The sequence below is a fragment of the Lissotriton vulgaris genome, chromosome 2_1 (assembly GCF_964263255.1).
Source record: "Lissotriton vulgaris chromosome 2_1, aLisVul1.2, whole genome shotgun sequence".
NCBI lineage: Eukaryota > Metazoa > Chordata > Amphibia > Caudata > Salamandridae > Lissotriton > Lissotriton vulgaris.
In genome coordinates this window covers 907,633,196-907,658,549 of record NC_141687.1, presented here as the reverse complement: position 1 = coordinate 907,658,549, position 25,354 = coordinate 907,633,196, and the positions used below count along the sequence as shown (strand labels likewise).

General features: G+C 46.1%; 1 protein-coding gene across 1 annotated transcript in view; it reads right to left on the bottom strand.

Moving 5' to 3' along the window:
- The window catches only part of MTF1 (metal regulatory transcription factor 1), a 190,808-nt gene extending 176,276 nt beyond the window's left edge, over nucleotides 1-14,532 (bottom strand). The window contains exon 1 of the mRNA XM_086956444.1: nucleotides 14,034-14,532. Coding sequence (XP_086812570.1) covers nucleotides 14,034-14,468 — 435 coding nt within the window. The 5' untranslated portion in view covers nucleotides 14,469-14,532. The remainder of the gene's footprint in view (nucleotides 1-14,033) is intronic.
- Between the last annotated feature and the right edge of the window lie 10,822 nt (nucleotides 14,533-25,354).

Genomic DNA, 25,354 nt, shown 5'->3' with positions numbered 1-25,354 from the left:
AGTGCAGCCCCGAGAGCGCACTAAGCAATTCCAGGCATGATTGGTCGCCTTCAGCGAGACCATCCGGCCAATTGCGCCGTCTGTGGGCAGGGAGACAGTTGCAGGCAAAGGAAGCGGGTCAGCAAACAACCGCTCCAATATGAGGTGCGGGGTCCGAGGGTCACCGTGCACCCATGAGTACAAATGCGACGCCTGGGCGACCCGATAGTAGCGTTCTAGGTCCGGCGACCCAGCCCCCCCATCTCGCAAGGGAGTATCAGAGTCTTCCAACTAACTGTGGGCTTTGTTCCCCCCCAAGCCAGTCTCACCAACACCGAGGTGAGCTGCCGAAAGAAGGTCCTAGATAACACCACAGGCAAATTCAGGAAGAGGAACAGAAACCGGGGAAGCACCACCATTTTCATTAGCGCTATCCTGCCCGAGAGTGAGAGCGGGAGCCGGATCCACCTATCTACGTCGTCCACTAGGTTGTTATAAGCTACTCCGTAGTTGTCTCGAACCAGGACCTCCGGGTCCGAGTGGAGTTGAATGCCCAGATAGCGAACTGAGTCGGTGGACCATTGCAATGGGTATTCCATTTCGAACTGTCGTGTCACCGGGGTGAGTGGGAACGCAATCGATTTGTCCCAGTTCACCTTCAAGCCCGACAACGAGCCGAAGCGGACCACCTCGCGAAGCACCGCAGGCAAATTAACTTCCGGTTCTCTGACGTATAACAGCGTATCATCTGCATAAGTTGATATCCCAATCTTATAAGTAGGGAAGCTAACACCCTCCAGGCTGTGGTACTCCTGCATGGCGCACGCCAGGGGTTCCGCCACCAGTGCGTAAAGTAGCGGCGACAGTGGGCAGCCCTGTCGAGTGCCTCTACCTATGTTAATCGGGTCTGTCACTCTATCACCCAGGCGCAGCCTAGCAAAGGGTCTATGGTATAGCGCCCCAACCTGCTGAAGGAACTGTTCGCCCAATCCCAGCTTGCGCAACACGCGGACCATAAAGGGCCACTCAACCGAGTCGAATGCCTTTTCCATATCAAGGAAGATAGCCAGTGCGCTGTTCTCCTGTTTGATATGCTGCATCGCGCCTAACACAGTGCGGATATTGTAAGTTAAGTTCCTGCACGGGACAAATCCGGACTGTTCTGGAGCGACCAACCCAGGTACCAACAGGGCCAGACGAGTGGCCAGAACCTTAGCATAGATTTTGGCGTCTACGTTAAGTAGACTTAGCGGTCTATACGAGCCGCAAAGATCGGGGGTTTACCCGGCTTAGGTATAGTGATAAGCAGCGCCTCCCGCATGGTGGTCGGCATTTCACCGTTCTCGCAGATGGCGTCAAACAGGGCGACCAAGTGCGGCAACAGCAAATCCTTAAAAGCCTTATAGAAACCAACCGTGAGGCCATCCGAGCCCGGCGCGCTTCCCGAGCGCATACCTGCCAGTGCCTCTAGTATTTCGTCTTGGTGGAAGGGGGCCATTAAGAATTCCCTGTCCGAGTTCTTGAGGAACGGCATGGCTATGTGGTCTAAGTAGTCCTCCATCTCACCCTCCACTCCCTGTGTTTTAGACCGGTACAACTCCGCATAATAGCTCCTGAACGTCTGAAGTATCTGTTCCTCGTCCGTCACTGTGTCTCCCTCCGGAGTCCTCAGCTCCTCAATGACTAGCGGGCGTCTCGTGCTGCGGACCATGCGTGCAAGCAGCGCCCCAGGCCTTTCTCCCTCCCCATATTGTCTTGCCGTGGCGTATTTGCCCATATAAAGGACCTCCCTGTCCGCCAACGCCTGAAACTCGGACAGAAGTTGGGAGAGCACGCCCCCTTCCACTTCACCGCCCTGCCGTAGCCGCTCTGCCTCAAGCTCCGCCATCTTAGTCTCCAGAGTAGCTAGGTCCCGCCGAATGGATCGTAACACACTAGAATGTTTCGACATCGCCACCCCCCTGATGCAGACCTTAAATGCCTCCCAGACCGTAAAGAAGTCATCCACTGTGCCTATGTTTGTTGCAAAATACTGTTCTATTTCCTCAGCTAGTTCCCCCCTGAAGGCCTCGTCAAGCAGCGCAAAAGGCGGGAACCGCCAAGTGAAGGCCGGGATCCCCCTCCTGGACGTCGCGAGGCGAAGAAGAATAGGGGAGTGATCCGAAAGCGTGCGTGGGAGAACTGCGCATGAGCTAATGTTGTTAAGTACCAGGGGGGGCGCCAACCAGTAGTCTATCCTGGTATGCACATTGTGAAATGCTGAGTAGTGTGTAAACCCACCCGTCTTTGGATGTTTCTCCCTCCAGACATCCACCAAGTCAGATTTGATCATTTCAGCTGCCATGTACGTGGCCAAGGCCACAGGTCTCCGAGCAGGGCCCGCAGAGCGGTCAAGTGCTGGGTCAAACACAAAGTTAAAGTCCCCGCCCCGCAACATCCAAGGCTGTGCGTGCGTTCTAGCAATAGCAGACAGGGTCACATAAAATTCTGGGTGGTCATAGTTAGGGCCATAGACATTCACTATCAGTAAGTCCATCCCCTTACCCACACATCTCGCTAGTACGTATCTACCTTCCGGGTCTGAGTGCACCGGAATAAGCCGCAACCGTGACACTGGATTGGCCCAAATTAACACCCCGCGGGCATGTGTAGTGTAACCCGCAGCCACCGTGTTCCCGGACAAACCCCTGGATTTTAGCATTCTGCTGGAGAGTGGCAGGTGTGTCTCCTGCAGCAGAGCTATGTCAACATGATGTCTACTGAGATAGTTAAGGACCTTCCTCACCTTACGGAAGTCATTCAGGCCCCGTACATTCCAAGTCATTAAATTCAGTTCATTCGGGGCACGTGCATGCAAATTCGGTGTGGTATCAGCCATTACTAAGTTGCTTCAGAGCTTGGTCCGCAAGGATGGGTCATTCAGGACACAGTGGGGCACCCCATCTCACAGTCGCCATCCGGTGCTTGCGAACAGGGACAGCAGTACACTTCAATTCACACACTTCGCAGTCAAACCCCTTTAACAACCCCAACCAAACGCACCCCCCAACCACCCCGAGTCTCGCTCTCCCCCCTGTTTCAGCAACCCACCCACAGCCGACCTCCCCCAACCTGGTCAGACAGACCCCACTCACCCCCCCCATGTATCCCCAACAGGTGTAGTGTCAAACAGTCCGACACCAACCCCTCAGAGAGTAAAACAACCAAAGGCACCAGGGCAGAGCGCACCAATATAGTACACCACGAACTGTTCCGAGAGAGTGTCTGTACCGCACCCCTCCCAGCTCCATTCGAGAGTCTATGCTCGAGGCTTGGCAAAAAGTGCTACCCAGTCCCACTCTAACTGGCCCCCCCGAGCTCTCACCGCTTGTCCAATGTACTCTTCCACGATGCACACAGCACCTTACCAGGTCCATTGTGTAATCAAGGTGTCCTTCCCCAAACCGTGAGGCAGGTGCCCCTGCAAGGCCGGAGCGCACACATCATCGGGGTCTGTGATCCATCTGTTGTGCAGAGGGTCAATCCCCTCTTCAGCCGCCGTTCAGTCCTGTTCCTCCATAGACACTCTCTCCTCGTCCTCCTGGCCACTCCGGTTCTCCTTCCTTTCCCGTGTCCAGGTCTTGAGGGACTTATGCAGTTCTTTCGGGTCTGTGAAATAGTACGACTTCCCACCCGTGTTGATCCGGAGTTTGGCTGGGTACATCATTGCATAGTCCAGGCCTAGTGTTCTGAGTTGCTTTTTGTACGGCGCGAACTGTCGCCGTTCCTCCTGCACCTTGGCTGTGAAGTCCGGATAGAGGGAGATGTTCATGCCCTCATGTTGGAGTTTGCCCTTCTCCCTCGCCACTCTCAAAGCAGTGTCTCTGTCGCGATAGTTGAGCAGTTTCGCGATTATAGGGCGAGGTGGCATGCCGGGTTGAGGCTGCGGGCCCAGTGTGCGGTGGGCGCGTTCCACGATGAACATGGGGGAAAAGACTTCCTCTCCCAAGAGTATTTTCAGGAGTTTCTCCACGTATAGTTCCATTTTCCCTGTTTGCGTGGATTCCGCCACTCCTGTGATACGTAGGTTGGATCTGCGAGAGCGCGCTTCCAGGTCCTCTGTCTTGTCCCTGATGACAGTCAGGAGCCTATCGAATTGCTTGCGTTCTTTGTCCCACTCCATTTGGGCTTCCTCAGCCTCAGTGAGCCGGCGCTCCGCCATGTCAAGGCGCTCCGCATGTTTGTCCACACGTTCTGCCATACGGTCCATGCGGTAGGACAGAGCGTCTATCTTGGTGCCCACCGCTGCAATACTATCTTGAATGCCTTTCTCCATGGCTGCTAACATGTCCCGGAGCTCTGTTGGCGCCTGGGTCGGCGCCGCCGTCGCACCCTTCGGCGACGCGTCCGTCGCTGGCACCTCCGATCCCTTCAGACGGCGCCGTTCAAAGGAGATCTTCCCCTGGGTTGCATCGTTCTTCCCCATGGTATTCTCCGATGTGTGACAGCACTGAGCAAGGAGGCTCACCGATCAGGCCGTGTAAGGATCTGTTCTGTTTCTCGATACCTTGCCGCCAGTGGTCGGGTATCCGGTGCGCCGAAAATGGCGACAGCAATGGCGGGCAGTACTCCGTCGCCCACAAGTTTCAGAACGTCCCAGTGCCAAAGGTGGCCAGGTCCTCATCAACAGCCCCAGGCAATCTGGTCCTCAACAGAATGAGGGCAGGTGGCAGAGCCTCATGCGACCGTTGTAAATCAGCCGGGCTGCGACACCGGGCTCGTTGTCGCCCCACCACGTGGCGCGGTGCTTCTGGTTCATGTGCTTCACCGCTCCGCCGCTTCTCCAGTCCCCTGTCCCACAGGGTCCGTGTAGAGTAGGAGGTAGAGGATTTTGTGATCCAAAAGTTGTCTCAATCGTGCATCGGCCTGCACGTTGTCCGACAGCCGCCGGTTTTGAGGCCGCACGTACAGTGACGTCGCCCGGCCTCTATTCCAGGATAGTGCGCTGCTTTCGGCCTAGTCCGCCACCGCCGCGCCACCAGGCACAATGCTCCGGAATGGTCAGGAAATCATGCCCTGCAGTCGGCCAAAAAGGTCCTCAATCGCAGCCCGGGGTGCCAGCAGATGTTTCTGGGCGAGCTACAGCCAATTCGAGCACATCAAGGATAGTTAAGCAGGATAATTCTGGAGCTTTGCGAGGAGCCGAAGGCTCACGCGTCCGCCATCGACGCCGGCTAGCTCCGCCCCCCACTAAATGTAGAAATCTAACTATTTTGGGTAACAACGTTCAAACGTTACTTTTCTACATACCTGCGTAGGGTATAAATTAATGCATTGGCACACAAACGTTATTTGTGAAGTATACTGCTTCAAAATACCTTTAAGTAAACAATAAGGGTGAAATGTAAACAGGGGAAACAAAATAATAAGCCAAAAATCGTGCATCTTAATTAATAAAGGTGTACTTTCTTCCTCACAGCACTTAGTTTATATATGGGACTCAGTGATACAGCCTTGCATGTTTTTTGATTATTTTTTAAGCCAAATATTCTCACACTCTGCCTCCTCGTGTCCATTTATCCTGTAAATCCCTAATTCAGGGCAATTTGGGGTGTGCATGAAAAAAGTATTCAACATACCAGTGTTCTACCCATTGAGAGTTATTTGCCTCCTGCTGTGGCAGCATTTAGACATTTGTGACTGCTGTGTTGGTATAGGAATCCGCAGTGCATGTGATGAGCATAACTGCACAAATCCCTCCACCATGTCTATAGTTCCCTGTGGGTGTCTTTAAAATCTTTGTTTCAGTTCAGACCACCTCATTGAATGCATCTAAGTCTTAAATCGTAATGCTCAGAATCTAGAGAAGGTTCACTTAGTGGCAGTCACTTCATGCATGTTGTATTTGCTGCTTCATTCTCATCATCAACGACACAATGTACCCTTCAATTGGCTGTCTACGGTCTCTTTCCCACTTTCACTTATCGGAATATTTTGCCATGTGATGGTACTATTGGACATTGTTTCACACTTCACACATTGATAAGCCAGGATAAATACTGATTTATCATCTTAAATAGCCTGTTAACCTGATGCCCCTCAGCTTGTGTCTTCATGTGGTTAACTATTTGTCTCTTCTACAAAAACTATTTTCCATTTTAAGGTACATCACTTTCTGATAACGTAAAAGGTGCACCTTAACTGATTCCCTTTAATTGTGTGACCTAGACACTTACAGAACTGCATGTGTTCAATGGTATCTCTCCATTAACACACTCCTTCCTAATACCGGCTCGTAAAACCCACATTACGATTCTGTAGAAAGTTACTGAATTACAATTTGGGCTTTGTACATCCCAAAATGCATTTTTATTGTCACAAATCAGGCCGTTTGCGACACAAAATCGCTTTGTACATGTGGCCCCAAGTGATTTTCCCAGAATCACAGGATTTGAGATGGTCAGCGATGTCACTGACCATGTCATGAGTGATGTAATATGTGAGGTCATAAGCAGTGCATTGCAGGGATGCAAGTTATAGTTAGCTTCTGGAAAACGGCATCTGTCTCATCTTATGAAGACAGGAACTCTTTATGTCCCCTACTGCCAAGGTAATACCTGCAGTTTGCTTTTCAAAAGCTGTAATCCATTTCACTACTACCTCCGCAAGTGGCGGTAACAACTTTTCGAGATTCTCTGTGTCCATTTCTGGCCAAGGAACCTAATGAGGTACCCCATGTCCCTTGCTTACTAGAGGCATCTAATATTTTGGAGTGGAAGAGGGCTGGACTGGCTACCAGGCATTTTGGTGTGCTGCAAGCTGGGGGCTGATTTCACTGCGGTGGGGGGCTGATTTCGTTGATGGGGACCTGCATGAGCATCTAAATAAACAAAGCAAAATGAATGGTTTTAAGCACACGCATGTCCCCATCAACGAAACGAGCCCCCAGCACCAAAACACCCTGTAGCCAGTCCGGTCCTGGAGTGGCAGGATGCTGGGGGTGTGCTGTCTGGCATTTTTTGCCACATGTGCAAACATTTCAGAATGTAGAGATAATCCCAGTCTGGATCTCCCTCACCATAAAGAATGCAATCCTCAGCATGTTCCATATCATGTGGATCATAGGACCCTTCTTGTGGCCATGGACCTGTGGGGTTAAACTTTCATCTCATCCAGCTAAATTAGCCACATACGGTGGAACACTGTACCAACTATTTTCTCCTGCAGCAACTGTCCCACTAGGGGTGAGCTCAGAGCTGCGCAAACCGAATTGAACACTCATCTGCTGCATTGCTCTCTTGTGTAGTGTCAATCCTCCCATAGCTTCACTGGATCCCATCCTGCAATCTGGCCATCCATGTGTTCCCTGAAACTGCAACCGTTCAAGCTGAGTCGCTAGAGAACATGCCCTGCTCTCTTTCTCTAGTGTCTGTTCGCTTTGGCAATCCCATTGCACCCTTTGTATGGTTAAAATCAATATAGGGCCTTTCTTGAGTATTCATATCATAAATACAGCATCTGGATATTTCACCGATGTCATCTACACGCCTATGTATTGACTCAACGCTATTTGCCATTCTCCCAAAACTTCCCTGAATCGGTCTTGAAAGATCACCACAATATTGTTCTCTCCTTGCTTCTCTCACATTCCTTCTATCCTCACTTTGTGATAACCATTCCTGAACAATTTCTGGTGAAACTATTACATTCCTCTATTGCCAAAGCTGTACATTACCTTTAGTACCTCATCTCTTCCTGGGGATACTGGCCATTATGCCACACTAACAGCCCTATCTTCATAACCATTCCATCTCGCATCACTTGCATCTCTTGGCTGTGAGGCAGACATCCGCTCCTTAACTATCCTTCCTATTGTATCTCTCTTCCGTCAAATTCAAATCTTTATTGCTTGATTAATTAAAATCATACAATGTAAAATCTTCAATTGTACAACCGTAAAAAAATATATTTCAATTTTGAGGACCAAGAAAATAAATAATTCCTTTATATCACAAATCTACAATTCATATATTTATATAAAAAGGACAGGTTACCCCAATAAGATCATAAATGATATACAATTTATGCAGCACAAATTAGATTTCTATACTAGTCGGTTTGAACTACCATTTTCACTGTATTCAAATCACAAGTGTCTAGTTTATTTTTTGTTAAAATGAGAAATTTTGTAAAGTTTGTATCTCTCTTCTGTGTGATGTGGCTGCTGAAAAATGTGACATATCGTCATGGTCTCCTGGACTCTGCTTTTCACCTTTACCCTACTGGGGAGAAGCTGGATCTAAATTCCGTGTAACCTGCGCTTGTAATTGTCCTGAAAACTGAGTCGCCCAACCTCACTTGCTGTCTGGGAGTACTCATATGGCTACCTTTGACATCTATGGGGCACCATGAGGGTATCCTTTTGAGGATTGTGAAGGATTATCAAATCCCACTGCGAATTCCTGCAGCTGTATTAATGGATATATACCAGGTACCTTAGAGGAAGTGCTCTCAGGGTGCTGTGGAGGTGGGGGGAGCGGAGAGGGTACTAGGGGTTTCAACATTTGACAGGTCTTTAGGCTTCTCACAAAAGACTTGTCTTAAAAGTGGCTTCTCTCTTCTACAATTTAAGCCCTGCATATTTACTCTTAGGGTGTGTAACAATGTGCTTTAATATTTTGTCATCAAATGTTGCTTTCTCTTGTCAGGGATACATGTGCTTCTGAGTAGTCATAAACCACTCTCTACAATACTTATACAACCTCTTTTGGTCACCTAAAAAGCACTGCTGGGTCCTCCGTAATGGCAGAGGAGTGTCGCCCCAATCGTCAGTCAGTCACAGAAAAATAAAATTATAATAAAAATATATAATTGTATTTTTCTGTGACTGGCTCTGGCTTAGGCATGTGTTTAGCATGGAGCAGGCCATGAAAGGGAGGAGTGGTAGGCACTTAGAAGTGCGCATGTCAGTTTGGCCGGCCATCTTAGGCCGGCCAAACAGACATGCGCACTTTTATTTCTCCATCCCAGCTGTGTGGCACAGCCAGGATTGGAGAAAAGTTGCAGGCTCCAAGACAATGTCTGAGCGGCAGACCGCTCAGACCAATCCTGGCACTGCTTTCATAGCATGAGAGCAGCGTCTGGATTGGGTGTGGAGCCTAGGCTTTGCCAGAGTTTTTTAAATTATTATTTTTCCATAAATTCCCCGGCCCAAAAACCCACCCACCACCACCCCCACTCTTTCACTTTGTGGCAGCCGCCACTGCAGAAATGGTCTTTTGCATGTGCTCTGAGGGAGTATCCATAATCCCTCTATATTTCTAACAACTTTTGCAATTTAACTTTTATCTTTCTGTTCAATGTTACTTCTTTTTATAAAAATGTTTTTACACGAGTCTTCATGTACACAAATCCGCAATTAGTCATTTCAGTCATATACTAAACATTATGCAACAACATTATACAACAGCATCACTCTGTGGCTACATTTCTACTGTTATGCATACAAACGCACTCACCATCAACAGTTAAAATATGAACACTTCAACTTCCTCTATATGTTAACCACCATTGTTTTGACTTTAAATGAAAAATGCAGTCTGCAGCAACTGGCCACTTCCATCTACGCTCAAGTGAGGATAACCCTCAAACAATGCGTCTCATAGACCATGGAATGAATTCTGGACATTATGTCCAGGACGGTAATTAGAGTGTTCAGATCGTATTTGGAGGTGATGTTTAGCGACATCAGCCTTTCAGCTGTCCCTCTATGTTAAATATTGGAACACATATTGGAAACCAAACTTCGAATCACTCACATTGGCCACTTTCCAACTTTATATTGAGAAAAACACTATACCGACTATGCAGCACCCTAACTTAATATTGTGCAACACATGTACACAATCTTTCATGCAATAATATTATATCCTTATATTCACATTATATCTGTGTTCATCATTGCCAGAGAGACGAGTCACATAATATATACAAAACATGGAATGAAGTCCACATTGTCCTCACCTTAAAGATGGTAATCGGCGGGTCCTACCCTCCAAATGGATAGACAAAGCTTTAGAGAACACAGTGTCAGCTTAACTCATCAAAGATGCACAGTTATCTATGCAGCAAGGTAGAGTGGTATTCTGGTGGGAACAGTCGGTTAAGGGCAAAAGGGACTCCTATGCTGGCTCGTCAAATGCAATGGGGATACTTAAATAAAGAAAAAAAAGACAAGACTCCTCTTTTGGCAAGGCAAACACAGCTTTATACTGTCGTGACCGGGAGAGTAGCTATCTCCATACAGGCAAACTGCTGGTCTCAATCGGCATCCTCTGTTATACTTAGTCATACAATGCTTGTTACAAAAGGTAAAATAATTAATTACTTAGAATTAACATATTGGTCAAAAGAACATTTTGTCACTGGTGTCCCTAACCTCTTAACCAATTTCTTACAAGTACTTTATTGCAATAACAACGATTAACAAACTAACTATTCTCTACTCTTGAATGCAGGTGCCTTTGCATTGTGCTTTATCATTTTGCTCCAGAGACCTCCTAACAGATTCTGTGTGCTCTTGGCTAATTCAATCTCCTGCTTCTATTGTTTGATCATGTTTTTAATTTGCTGAGAACACAGAATATGTACCTGTGTGCTGAGACCATAAATTCCTTCATGCTTATAAATACGAGTTTTCCAATAACAAAGACCTTGAAGACCACGTAATCAATTTTGAAGTAAACTCTTTACTTCTCTGGCATCAGCAAGAGATTTAGGCCTGCACTGCTCTTTTACCACATATACTTTTATATTGTTTTCTACTGGTGTCTGCTGTAGAGTAATTTGTTCACATGTCATTTCCTCTCTAACATCATATACAAAGATATCAACCTGGAAGTAGTCTGCACCATACAAACTTTGAACTGATACATGTGGCGCTATTAAAAACCACAGATGTACGCACTTCCCTGAATGACTCCCCTAAATCATAAACCACCCTCCTGAACAATAAAAAATGTGAAATTCGTTTACTTGATTCCTCTATAACACGATTTGCTGTTATGTGGAAAAAAAGTCTAGCACGGCTAAAACCTTTGCACTTTTAGACAATGCTAATGTGTCTTATGCGACAGGGACAAAGTGCCAATCTACTCAGACACTAGGTCCTGCAAATCCACACACATTCTGAGCACCCAGTTAGCCTTCCTAGCCAAAGCCTCTATAGCCTGCTTTTACAAACTTAGAAATTGCTTGATAACCTCATTATCCTACAAGCTCATTACTACTCCATTGATTTCATTGTACATCATAAATGGCACATTTTGAACTTGGAGCTAGTTTAAAAAACCCATTCTCCTTTGCCTAGATCTTGTGAGCAAAGCCACCTGCTTTTCCAAACCTTCTATGACCATTTCTTTAAGCTGTTACCTCCTCTTCCTTTCGCTAGTGCTAAACACTTGATAATTGTCTCCTTAGGATCCAACTTGATATCCAGCTCATGTTGCTCTGACCACATCAATAAACATGCCTTAGCTCGAACTGCTTATGTTCTCAGGATCAAATATCCAACTATATACTTTGTAATCTAATTCACTCATCAGAGCAATTATTTGTTTCCTGCAGTGTCACATTTTGAAAGTTTTCACAGAACATTCTCTCCTCTCTGGGATTCTGGTTTTCCTCAATCACTCATCATTGCCAATTCCACTTGGCCACCACAAATTAGCTGTATGGCACTTTTTTCTTCACAGCCTCTATCTGCAATACAATGTCCTTATTCCATATCACACTCCTCCTGCTACAGCAGACAGACCTCATTTTAGACATTCATTGCCATTTACACAGCCTTGTAAAATGGCTATGCTTTCTACATTTTTACGCAACTGTTGGCCAGTTCTTTGCAAACGCTCTGTGTGTTCAACACTCACTACGGTGAAATGCATCTGTCAAGCTTCATAATTACTTTCCTAGCTAATGTACTTAGCACCACCCACCTTAGGTATGTTATTAGCTTTTACATTGTGAGCTATTGATTCCTTCCTGGACACTTCTTTTATACATATGGCAGCATGCTCTATGACATGTGCCCAATAAATAGCTCCATTGAAATTTGTGCCTTCATTTCAGCAACAATTTCTACCTGATAAGAAAGTAGAACAAACAAATGCTCCCTAGACATGAATTACATTTTCAAAAATAAGATAAATCAAATCAAACGTTATTTCTCATAAGAAACACAAACAAAATTTCAGAGAAGAAGGAACACAAAAGAAACATAACCTCTTCTACTCCAATTTTGTATGTATAAAAAAAGAATCAGCATATGGTTAACAATGACATAAAGATAACCAATGCATACCCCTACTGGGGAGATACAAAACAAAAATCACACCTTCCTACTAAAAAACATTAACCCAACACATATAAGCAATTAAAAAAAGCCGAAAAACAGCTGGAAAAAAAGTGGAAAAAAACCAAATAAGCCAGGAGGGCCTAAGGGATCATGTAGATTAAAGCAGTGCCCTTCTCCGTGTTTCAAAAAAGAGGCTCCGCTGTATTCCTAGATCCCGGCTTTGTACTGACCCACTATGCTTCTAATCAGTTGATGTTTCGGTCCTGCTTAGGTCGTTTCTGGGGACCATCCTCAGGACTTCAGGGTATTTCCATTATCTGATATAATGTTTTCATACCATGCATATTCCAAATACCCCAAGCACAAAAGTTCACTTGGCACTGAGAAGCAGACAAATAAGAAAATACTTAGTTTTCTATCTTAGTGATCCATGCTAATCTTTCACCTACTGGAGCGAGGATCCAATCTATTTCTCTCATTTCTAATGATGCAGAGAAAAATCGAGTAGATGCTGCAGTAACTGACCATACCTGTTTGACCCTACAGTCAGTTAGTATTATGTGTGGTTTGAAGACATTATAGCAGATAGTTGACGTACCATATAACTTTTGGACCCTCATCAAGTTGTGAGGATGGTTCCCACAAACAATCAAAATATTGACAGTTTAGAATCCTAGTAGGACATTACAAAGCCAGGATCTAGGAATACAGCAGATCCTTATTTTGAAACATCGAGAAGGGCAGTGATTTAATCTACATGATCCCTTAGCCCTCCTGGCTTCCTTCCTTGTTTTTTCATTTGTTATTTACAATAGTCTGCATTCTATAAGATCAATGTTTCCCCTTTGAAATATCATTAGTCTGTTTCCTCAAAGCAAGAAGAAATTGGATAATTCTGCATAATGTGCTCTTCCCATCAATCATCTGCTCTTATTAGGCGCTGTTATCAAACCTGCATTACCTTGATTTCTTTCAGTTCTTCCTCACTCTATTAACTCTGGAAGAGACACTTAGCTCGTGGCCTATGATAGGATTTTGAAAGCACTATCAAGTGCATCAACAAATGTAGGGGCCAAATGTCTAGAGGTGTGGGAATGTCTATTAGGAATGTCGAGTGGTTAGCACTGAGGATAACTTTGTATAAATGTCAGATATGTTGCTCGATTATCCTTTTAGTTTAGGTAGCAAGTGAGTTTCTTAAATCAAAATTTAGTTTGACTATGTAGTCTCCGACTGATACAATACTATGGGAATCTTGACCAATGATTCTTCTGGATTACTTTGTCCATTGAAGCAAAATAAAGAGGCTGCCACCAAAGGGAGGGAACATACTTCCAGCTTCTTTAGAGGGAACCTGTGTATTGATATTTACAATGGAATACCTATACATGTAAAATGCTTTCAAATACAGAATTCAAAGAAAGCTATGGATAATTCAATTCCGACTGTCAAATACACATTGTAAGTAATAAAAAGAACCAACTCGACAAAGGGGGCATTTCCTATAAAACACGACTCCACTCTGACAACCAAGATCTAGACTTATTGAGTGTAGACGAGAGAGTTCATCCTGTGGAGATTTACTCCACAATAACCACAAATCAACTGGCAAATACACCCATCTGAAATAAAACAGTTGCAGCTAGTACACCTAACGCAAGACATGGTTATGGCATCAGTTCTGCTAGGGTACATTATGCAGGTAATCTCAAAAACTTACTTCTCTCATGTTAGTTTCAGGGCACTCTGACTGCAACGTAAGCGTGGCTCCCTCAATATTTCTTGGCATGGGAGTGGATCCAGGGTTGATGGTAAGGTGGATTTGATCTGGAGAGATGATATGCTGCACATATCCATGAGCCATCCCATCATGTTCTGCCATAAGGAGAAAGCCTTGTTCGTGCGCTTGAGCGAGGAAGGGCAAGTGTTGACTACATTGACCCTCATCGTCCTCATCGTCCTCGTCTTCATCCTCCTCCCCAGGTGGACGAACAGGATCCTGCTCAATAAGCACAGTGGTCCGATCATAAACTAGGCCCCCCGTGCTGGGCGAAGTGGGCTCCAATCCATTTTTATCAACAAACCGCATCAGCCTCTCATCGTCATCGTCAGCCCCTACATAAACAATGTTGTAGTCACACGTGTTTTCACCCATAGTGAGTGAAATAGAGAGACAGGAGACAGCCTGTCCCTTCTCCACAATGTAAAACAATCCTCTGACGTCTAAGTGGAAGTTACGTACTACGCCGGAAGGGGAGCGGCGAGCAGAGAGGGCGTGGCCACGGGCGCACTCGCCCAACTGTGGTGTTACGGAGAAACGCCGGTAAGGGTGTATTCGTCAGTAGCAGGTCCAGCCCGTAGTCCTCCTCGGGGGACGGGAGCTTTCAGCGAGTTTCGCCGCGAGGGCACCACGCCGGGTGGCTGACGTTACGTGTTGTGGTTTCTTCGGCGGGGCGCCCTTACCTTCATAGCGCCCCCACGTTCAGCTGTTTTTGTCTGCATTAGCCGATAGCTCTAAAGCGTTGGTGGTTGATGCACTACCTAACGCCTGAATCGTTATTTTGGACACCTGGTGCAGCGCACGACGAGGAGAAGAGGCGGCTGTTTTTACCTGTGTTGCTCCGCGACTGCGTGATCATTTTGGCCTTTTATTTCGTATTTTTTTCGCTTCGCCACCCGCTTTTGTTTGCCTGGCATGTTGTTATCTAAACGGGGCTGTCTGCTCTCCTTGCTCCTAGCTGAGTTGTCCAACTAAGGTTTTGTTCGTAGAGGCTGGTATTGAGCTGCTCATTGGCGCTATATATGGTTTTTAGTCAGCGGTCGCGGAGGATCGTTGCCTCACATGCCAGCAGCCAAACAGAAAGGAAAAATAATACCATAATAAACCCTTGTTGGTTATTGTTTATTCTTGCTCTCGAAGTCGATGCTTGGGGGCGGGACCAGGGGGATGATAGGCTGATCGAGGGGGGGTTGCACTGCTATTTAGTGGGCACAGCGTCTGGTCAACTGTCTTAGGACGGCCAAACCGTCATGAGCACTTAAGCTCTCGCCAAGCCAAGCTGTGGTGCACTGGCTCCCAGTCTTAACTGGGAGCGCAAATTATTGCCGCGCAGGCGAATCATGACACTGCTTTATGCAGCATGAAAGCAGTGCCCGGGTTGGCCGCTGTGGACTCTGGGAGCCTGTGCCTGCAGTAATAGGATCCTGATGCGGAAGGTAAGTTTGCCTCATCAGTCCACCCCCTCTATTCTTATGACACATCGGTTGCTACTGTTTTTAGCACCTGTCTGGTGTCTAATCAAGCGCCAGTCTAAAGCTAGTACCAGAGCCAATATGCCCCTTGGTTCGGCTCCCCCACTCCCCAGGGGGAGGGGGGACAGTGGCTGGACCGGGGGTCTCAGTGGAGGCCGCCCCCGGGAAGCAGAGCCCGCGCACCCAATGATTGGCTGGAGATAAGGGGAGCAAAGGCAAGGAAAGAGAAAGAGCGGGCCCACCAAGCATTGGGGCTGGGCCATCTCAGCCATAAATTTAAGGTAGGAATGTGTAGGGGCATAAGGGCTATTTAAGGGTGGGCACCGGGCACAAGGCCCTCTTTTCTCCGGGGAATTTTGGCAGGAGAAGACCCACCCACCCTTGGAGGGACAGGAATTGAAGGGGGGGATAGACAAAAGAGGTGAGATTTGTCGCAGAGGCATATGGGGCTTACAAGAGATCCTGTGGTTTCGGAAGAAGGGACAACAGACGGTACTTTCAAAGCGATCCAAGAAGAATACAAAAAGCAGGTGGCGCAGAGGGCTCAGACTACAAATGGGGCAGGCGGGACCCAGGGGGTCACTGGCAAGCTCCCCGAGCTCCCTGTGTTCAGGTGAACCGGAAGTAAACAATTAATGGCGCAACGCGGGCGGGGGACGGGGACAAACGCCAACCCGGAAGGGAATGTGTGGGCCCCGGAAGTGAAAAGGTCACCCGGCCGGGTGGGAACCGGCTGGTTACCCGGGAGTGATTGGACACCGGATGCAAAAGGGGCCATCCGGTTGGGTTAAAGCAGACGCTTACCCAAGGAGTGTGTGGAAACCGGAGGTAAAAGGTTACCCGGTCGGGCCGGAAGCAGAAGCTTGCCCGGAGAGAAAGAATAAGGTGTGTCCCAGGGAGGGGGTGGCCTGGGCAAGGATAGCTGCACTGAATGTAGGGCACAGTGCAGAGGCATTGGTGGTTAAGGACGGGGACAAGTCACTTTGGAAAAGAGAGCCACACTGAATGTAGGGCACAGTGCAGAGCTGGTTGGGTAAGAACGCACGGTCGCCAAAACAGAAATAATGGCTTGTAAAGGATCGCTTGTAAGTGATAAATGCCTAATAAACTGCGGCCTTAATTCTTCCATAAAATAAACTGGTGTGGTCTGAATTTATTGGGATTCGGGCGGTGCGACCATGTGGGGGATGCCTCTGCTGAGCAAGGGGAGCAGCAGCCAGGTTGTGGCTAGTGGTTGAGCCTGGGGAGGCGGTCTGAGTAGTTTGGGTGCAGCCTGGGCACCCGCCCCCATCCATCAGCCCTGCCGTCTGTTGGAGCCATTGTAGTGAACCATTGCAGCGGCGGTGCGTCCATTGGGGCGTTGCCCTCCCAATGCGCACCGCCGCCATCCGGAACCGCCGCTGTGTGCTTAAAATCACACATTCTGCATGCAGTTTCTGGCCGGCCGGTCACCGGGCCGTACCAGAAACCATCAGGAAAAGGGGGGGGGGGGGGGCTGTGCAGACGCGCTAGTGGGCGTGTCCTCTTCCGGACAGGTCATTTTCCTGCCCGGCGGGGACATGCGCACTAGCCCCCCCCCCCCATGGTAAACCGGGGGTTGCCTCATGCCTTAGCCACCTAATGGGGCGGGAAATTTGGCTGCTCCAGCCAATGCCGTAAGCAATAGGCTGTGGTGTCATCCTATGGAATTACACTAATTGTATCGATCTTTGCAGAGTTGGGATCGTCTACGGCATAATTAAGAGTCTCTTAGGACAACAGATAGGCCGGTATGGTTGGAGCACAGGTAGTCTTATGATAAAAGTGAAAACACCGAGCATTTTGTTCAGAGAGGCAGAAAATGCAAAAATCCTTGCATATGCAGTGTGTTCTAATAGTTTTTAGCAGGGCATTGTTACAAATGTGGTATATCGCCTCGCACAGGAAAGTTTGCCAACTTCCTCCAAGTAAGAAGTAACTTTGCACAGGTAAGTGCAGAAAAAAGCGACGGAAACATTATTCCATCAAATTATGTGAGGGTGGAAAAAAAGTGTTACATTTGGTGCAATGCTGTGTTTTCCGTTTAGAGCAATGCAGGTAACAATGCCATACAGAGATGCGCATACAGTTTATTGAATAAAAAATCGAGAGTGCGTAATACAAAAACAGTGGTAACCCCCCACAATAACTTCCGGCTGGCTGGGGGTCCTCCCCATTTGAGTGAGGAGGAGGAGGGGGACAAGGAGGGAAGGCGGAGAGCGCAATATACATGATCTCTAAGGAGCGGAGGAGGAGGAAAGGTCCGAGGGAGAATGTGGCCTAACGGCTAGAGCTGTGGACTTCGCACCTGGGGAACCGGGTTCGTGTCTCAGCAGGGACTCTCAATATCCTGTAATTCTGGGCAAAACTCTGTTCTCCCCGTGCCTAACAAAAATAAATGTGTCCATCTGTAACTTCGGGTCCTGTTCACGCTACATAACCCCCACTCCCCCCCCCCACCCCCCCACACTTCCTCCCCCACCCCCCAAAAAAGGTGCATGGGGCCACTGCACTAGATATGCAATTCCTCTAATGATAGTAGGTCTGCCGAGGCTAGAGCGGTGCTGTCATCAGTCGAATCAGCAGTTGTAATGCATTAAATTAAGGGAGAGGTGGATGTAAGTTATCAAACATCTTGAGGACGTATGAATCCCAGAGAGTGGTGAGCTCCCACCTCCCTGCCGGATACAACCGGACATCAGGGTGTCCGCTGCAGCCACTGCCCATTTGTGTGCTTCTTGAAGCAAAGTAAGTACCGTGGGCGGATGGGCCGCCTCCATGACAGGCTATCGACCTCTTGAGCAGGGCCGGAGCGAGGCCTGCCAGCCAATGATGGTATTTGTGGCGTTGGGTGATTTCTAGTCAGCAAAGCAGCGGGTCAGGGTGGATGGGATGTCAACTGCCGTGGAGAGATTGAGGGGGCAGCATTTCATCGTGTTCCTGCTGCCCCTAGAAAGGCGCGACCACCAAAATTGCAGTGACGGGGCAGCGTAATCCTGATTCAAAATGTAGATTTTTTTAAAGTACTGTAAATAATAGATTATAGATGAAAGACAGATAAGGGGTAACACATATTAATCAGCACGTTGATGGCACTTCTAAAACAGCTGCCAACACTGAGCTTTTTTCTTGCTCAAAACGCAGCATTTTCTGCTTTACGATGGTCCGAGTTCTGTGAAACACTATTCAGAATTCTGGACACGCTGCAGTAGCTCTCGTCCGCTCCCGCCTGGCTGTCCTGCACATACACTCACCAGGAACGCTGCCCGGCTCATCTTTCAAAGATTGAAAGGGGGAGCAGCCGGGGTCTGTGGACCACCTGCTCAAGAACACACGGAGCGCGTTCCGGGTCAGTCCATCACACAGCTACATATTGCACGTGAACACGCATGAAAACCACACAAAAGAGGGTGGATTTTAATAACACAGGTGGCCGTGCTCATCAAACACTGGACACACCGGCTCCACAAAACGCTACCATTTAAAAAGAAAATGAGGAGAAATCATATCTACATGTATGAACATTCTGTTACTTTGAAAATCATTTCTTTATTGATTTTTTTTTTTTATATATAGGCAACATATGTGCTTGTAACATTCATTAAACACCGTGATGTTCATATATCATTGTTCATAATATACACGTTCACGTGGTCAATTAAAGCAAAAAGGTACCGAATAGGTTAGTGCATTGTGAGGTAGTCAGAAATGCATTGTATCTCAAAGTCTGTTATGAAGCCACATATTGATTAAGCAGGACATCTCTTTATTACTGTCATAACTGCACTTTCACAATTTCTTTATTAACCTTTAACCTTCCTTCTCAAAATTGCTTGCAAATGCACCATTTGTCCACTCGATGTTCAAATTTTTCTCGGGGGGGGGGGGGGGGTTCGGGCACGCGCGTCGCGCTCGCGAGCTACAGTGCGGAAATCATTTTCCGCCCACCAGGTTCAAATGTCACCAGCCGCCACTGACAGCGGGTATTGGGCTTGGTCAAAGTAGGTTTTAATAGCAGCGCTACAGTACTGCTTGTTTGTCCACTGTGCTCCATAACATCGTGGGTGTGGGGAAATCCTCTGACTAGTAACAGTAGAATTATTCATTCTATAGAGCTTGGGTACTGGCTCTCTGCGGATAACTAATACACTGAAGAAATAATGCTCTGGGTGTTTAATTCTCTCTACCCAGAGTACAAATTTAATTCTATTAGTGGCATCAGAAGCTCCCAGTTACAGTTTTATAAATCTCATTCTTCCATCGCTGGCTTCTTTCAGAAGAAAATGCCCACGGATGTTTCTCGGGAAGTGGGGGAAGCTTCTAGTTCTTGATTCCCTGTGACTCCACTTTGTCACATCTTCCTCCCCCCTTGTTCATGGATGTTTCAAGGGGGTAAATGACGGTTGGTGGAGTGCAAGAGGATCTGTTCCATATGACTTTAACATTGTATTCTTACGAGTTGTCTGCAAATTGATTTTATAGTACCATCCAACAATACAGTTGAAGACAACTTTAATTTTACCCCAAGAGAGTGGGGGGGGAGAGGGAGAGGGGGGGCGTGAATGTGTTGTAAGAGGGGCGCCAATGAGTCTGCAATTACATGTAAAAAAGATAGTCTGGAAGCGCGAAAGGCGTGTTTCCAGGCTGTCTTCATTTACATGCAGCTGTTAAAGCCCATTGAAAAGTGCGAGGAAGGTAAGCTTTTGGTATGGTCGGTCAAATATGTAGTTTTAAATGGTGAGGAGTTATTGTAAACATTGAAAAAACATTGACAAGCATAGATACAGCCATTAAACGGCATTACGGAATTGTTGATTTCTCTTTTAAGGGTTAATTACTTTCCTCTGTATTCCAGTGGGAAATCGTGAGGTTTTTTTCTTCGCGTTTTACTTGCTTTTTACTGGTGAAAGATATTCTGTTGTAATTTTAATTAATCATTCAATAAATGTTTTCTGGTTGTGATTCACATTCTTTCTGTGAGTAGGGGTTTCTGTGTAGGAAACAGCTGGGTTATTTAAAATGTTTGTGCTTCTGAGTGTCTCAGAGAAAGCGACATATTTGTAAGTGTTATTTCCTGTGTGGATGTAAGAGAGTAAAACATATGAAGTGCGTGCCTGTGTGCATTTCTGTGTAATAGTTATATATGCATGTAACATGGCTCAAGCAAAGAGGGAGGTAGGGGGCTACATAGACTTTTTGATGATGTTGGTTTTTCACAGAAAGCCTGCTTTGGGAATATAGTCTTGAAGTAATAGCCCAGTTTAGTGGGCAGAGTAGGCAGCCTGCTTAGCAGAGGTGTAGGGTTCATTGGTGCTGCAGTTGCAGGCCATAATTACTGTTCAAGTGTTTCTTTGTTCCTTGAAAAAATGGTCCAAGGGAGGGGAAAAACTTAGGCGGAGGAGACCCTCGCCTTGATTTGGGCATCAAAGAGGGAGAGGGACACAGATGGGATGGAGAGGGATGATGAGACATGGGAGGGAGAGGAATGGTGTAAGATGGGAGCTCATTTTAACAAACGTCAGTTACGACAGCAAGGCAATACCAATCCTTAGTGAAACCTGTGCAGTGACACTTGCCCAGGGGCCCACTGCATCATAATAATGAATGCTTTGCAATACAAAGCGGAGATGGGGGCTCATTTTCATTACTAGTGTTAGGGCAGATGGCGTCCTTTGCACAAAAATGGGGGGGGGGGCAGCGTGCAGTAGCTCATTTTCTTTCAGAAAGACAAGATTTGTTTTGAGTTTGAAGTGATGATCAGACAAAAGGGGATGGAGTGAAAGAAGATGTGATAATAGGTATAAAGAAAGAAGCAGTGGCTGCGAATTTAAATAATAAAAAAAATAAAAAAAGGGAATTGTGAAAGGAATTAACAAAACAATAATTAAAACATTAGCGAAAAGAAATACACCGGGATACAGGGGAGAGGTATAAAGAAAGAAGCAGTGGCTGTGAATTTAAATAATAAAAAAATACAAGTCTTTGTGGCTGGATGCTGTTTGAGAGGTGGGAGGGGAAGTAGGAGAGGGGGGAGTGATCGGTATGAAAGCGCTAGCGGCCGCATGCTGGCAAATGGTAACCTGCCGAGCGCGTGAATGGGAAGAGCGGCCGTGGGAGGGGAAGTAGGAGTGGTGGGGGGCGGGGAGTTGCAGACTTTGAAGTGTGATCTGAGGCACAGACAAATGGTGGTGTGATGTGGCTGGCCTCGTGCACGCGCATACTCACATGAACGGTCTAATCCACCGTTGGTAGACTGTTCTTTTACCCTTACTATAATCTCCACCAGCAATGCGCAAGCGCATTGGCAGGCCGAGACCTAAAAATGGTGCTAAATTCTGATCAAGTTCTAGAAATTATGCAAAAACAACAGTTGATGGACAGAATGCAGAACAATGTCATACATTCACCCCAGTGCAGAGATCTGGGCCTACATCCATAGTTTTTTTGCTCACCATGCCATTCCAGTTTGAACACAGTCATATGCAAATCTGTCTGGACCCTGTGCCTCATGGGGCCAGTCCAGCTCGAACTGCCAAGCTAGGTCCTCCCTGTACTGGAAACAAGCATCCTAAGACCGCAATTTTATTTGAGGTACATAATGTACACAAGTTAGGTCTCCTTAATCCAAAACTGACCTGTAATTCCAACTAAATATAATATGAATCACAATTTATAATTGGTTGTGCCTTTTTGAAGGGTAAAGTATGCTTTTGTACAAGCTCGTATGATACTATAATATGCTGTGTCCCCAAAAAATGATTGTATTCTTGAATTCGAAGTGCTGTGTTAAAGTTTGTTGTTTGGGCACTATGATCAGAATCCCTCTGTAGGCACAGCCGAGACGGATATCTTTTGAATATTTAAAAGGGGTAAAAAAAAAGGTAAATGGATCAGTACCCCAGCCAGGAGGAGTGTTGGAAGGGGAATCTGCAATTGCTAGTACATCAACTGTATTGCATTGTTCGGTGCCTTTGTGAAGTGGCAGGCGTGTCAAGTAGTGAAGTGGTGGAATGTAAGGTTGGTTCTACTCTGAGTCAGAAGGGTGGGTTTAAGACAAAAATAATAAAAACAACCCCTAAGCGGAATATGAGAAAAACTCAAGTTTTACCAATGCTTATGATACGAAGAGGTTCAAGGGGAGGGTCGATGATATTGCCAATGGAAGGTAGTATTTCGACTGCTCTTACAAAGCAGTTTCCCCTGAATGATGACCATGGGGGAGACGTGGGAAATGGAGCAGCGTTGGTTGGTGCTCTCGGGGTGTCTCCCTCTCTATCTCAAGTGCCCAGCTTCAGTTGACTGGAATGGGAGGGGAAATGGGAGGTGTGGCTCATTTATGCAGATTCATGGGTCGCTGGAAATGCTGCTGGGTGGCCTAGAGTAGAAAGTTCCCATGTAGGAGGGGTAAATAAGGGGCATCTGACGCCACTGAGTATGACCAGTAAAGACCATGGCACTATAACAGCTTTTAACACTAGCCCCCGTTCTTACCTTAACTATGGTGCAAAAACGTTTTTACTGAGGGTTTATGGACAGCCCAGATTGGTCCCTTACAAAGGATGTGTGTAGAGCAGAGCTCTTTGTCATTGTTTTGAATTTTATTCTGTTATTTGATAGATTTCTCCGGTGAATAGAGGCTTAATTTTAAACTCTTTTGTCTTTGGGAGATTCATTCTTTAAGGCTGGTTGACATTTTAAATGTGACTATTCTTTCGAGAAGGCGGGAGGGAATGTGGTTCCAAATGGTTCAGTCTAAAAGATGCTGCAAATGACAAGGACTCGAGGAAGTACTGATGTTTCATTGCTACATGGTGAATGCACATTAAATTCCTATTTCTGAAAATGTCTGGGTGGAATATATTTCAAATCCTGTATTCCACTCATTTTGAGACAGATATCCCTGTGACTCTGTGTGTGTGTGTGTGTGTGTGTGGATGAGATGTGTTCCGTGTATGGTGCTCCCTTAGTTGATGAGATTTGGGATATATAAACTATGCCAGAATATCTGGCGTTATGTGGCCTGATGCGGTTCCAATTGCAGTTATTAACAAGCATTTGCAATGCAATAGGTGTCGCATTTGCAAAAGTTTGAGCTATTGGCATTGTAAATGACAAACCTTTTTATCTATGAATTGGTTTTTAAAACAGATACATAAATGGCATTGTCATTTACAATGCCCCTTAAACTCTTGCATTGTAAATGACAGTACCTTTTTAAAAATGTTTTTTAATGAAAAAATATAGATAAAACGCAGTCATTTATAATACCAATAGCTGAAACTCGTGTAAATGCGAGACCTATTACAATGCAAATGCTTTTTTTTTTACTTTGCTTATGCGATGGCAATAAATAAATATCCAGCATAGTGAAACACTAATTTAAACGCTGACCCTTCTTCCAAAGACCAGTCCCTGCAGAGTCTCCCAAATAATTAGTGGTGGCTCTTATTTGCATTGATGTTCACTTTACACCCTTTTGTGGGACGCTCGTAGTCGGAGGCGCAACTAGAGACAAATTTTGGGGTGAAGGGCACCAAATTTTAATACATCTTTATTTTTTGCTTGGACATTTGTTAGCCAACATAAACCAGCTTGCGACTCACCAGTTTGGGAAACAGTGGCATAAATGTTACACAACTGCACAAATACAGCACCTGCACTTGTGTGTACAAGTCATAAAGATGTTAGGGGTGTTACTATGACTTTTAAGTTGAAGCTGGCACAACTGTTCTTTTAGGCAGCAACCACCACCACAGAACACTGAATACATATCAAACTCAGATGCAATATACCATATATCTAGTATCAGTGGCCAGGGCGCCTCCTTCTATCCCTCTCAGCTGCTTAACTTCATTTAACTTTGGCCTGGGTAAAATGGGCCCTGGCACGTGAAATCGGGTCCGCTTGCTGCAAGTATTTCAAGAAGTACTGGCAAAATGTTTAGTTTGCCACTTGGGTGCTCACTCTTCCAAAGACACAGGGCAATTTTTAAACGTCTTCATTGTAGTTTGGTGCTCTGCATGTGCCCTTTGAGGTGGTACTCTGAGGCAGATGCAGACAGGTTTTTATGGAGCACTGGCACAGTCTATTGGGCTAAATGACCTTTTTTAGAAGTTGAAAAGCTTTAAGTAAAACATACACAGAGTGCAAAATACTCTTTACTGTTGTTGGGTGTGGGGGTCCTTGACCTGTGAGAGGCAAGCCTGGAGAGGGGCAGCTGGACACTGATGGGGGAAGCAGCGCTGCTGAAACATGATCCGATATCACAGCAGCCCTCAGATGAGAAACTAGCTTTGCATTATTTTGTGTATATTTGTGATATGGTGTAGTTGTATGTAGTTGGAATTGTTTTATTAGCTGTTTAGTAGTTTAAAGCATAGCGTTAGTAGGAAAAGAGGAGTGTTTTTAGATTTGGGAGGTAAATGAATAGAAAAGTAGTATGTGTTAATTTCGTGTTGTGAGGATTACAATAGAGAGGAAACAATGGGGGTTCTGGCTGGAGCGCAGTAAGGCTGCGCCAATAACGAAGTCAACAAACAAGGTGCCAGTACTGCGCGTTGGATGAAGGATAACAAGAATTGAGTGAGAAATCCTCAATTCCAAAGACCACTCTTTCAGTCTAACTTATCCACAATATTTCTTTTATTTTTATTATGTTCTTTTTTCATATTTTTTATTGAGATTGTTTTCTAGGAGGAGGAACTGAAGGAAATTTTTAATGGTGACATACAAAATGACTCTGACTGGGTCACATAATTCAACAAAATATAA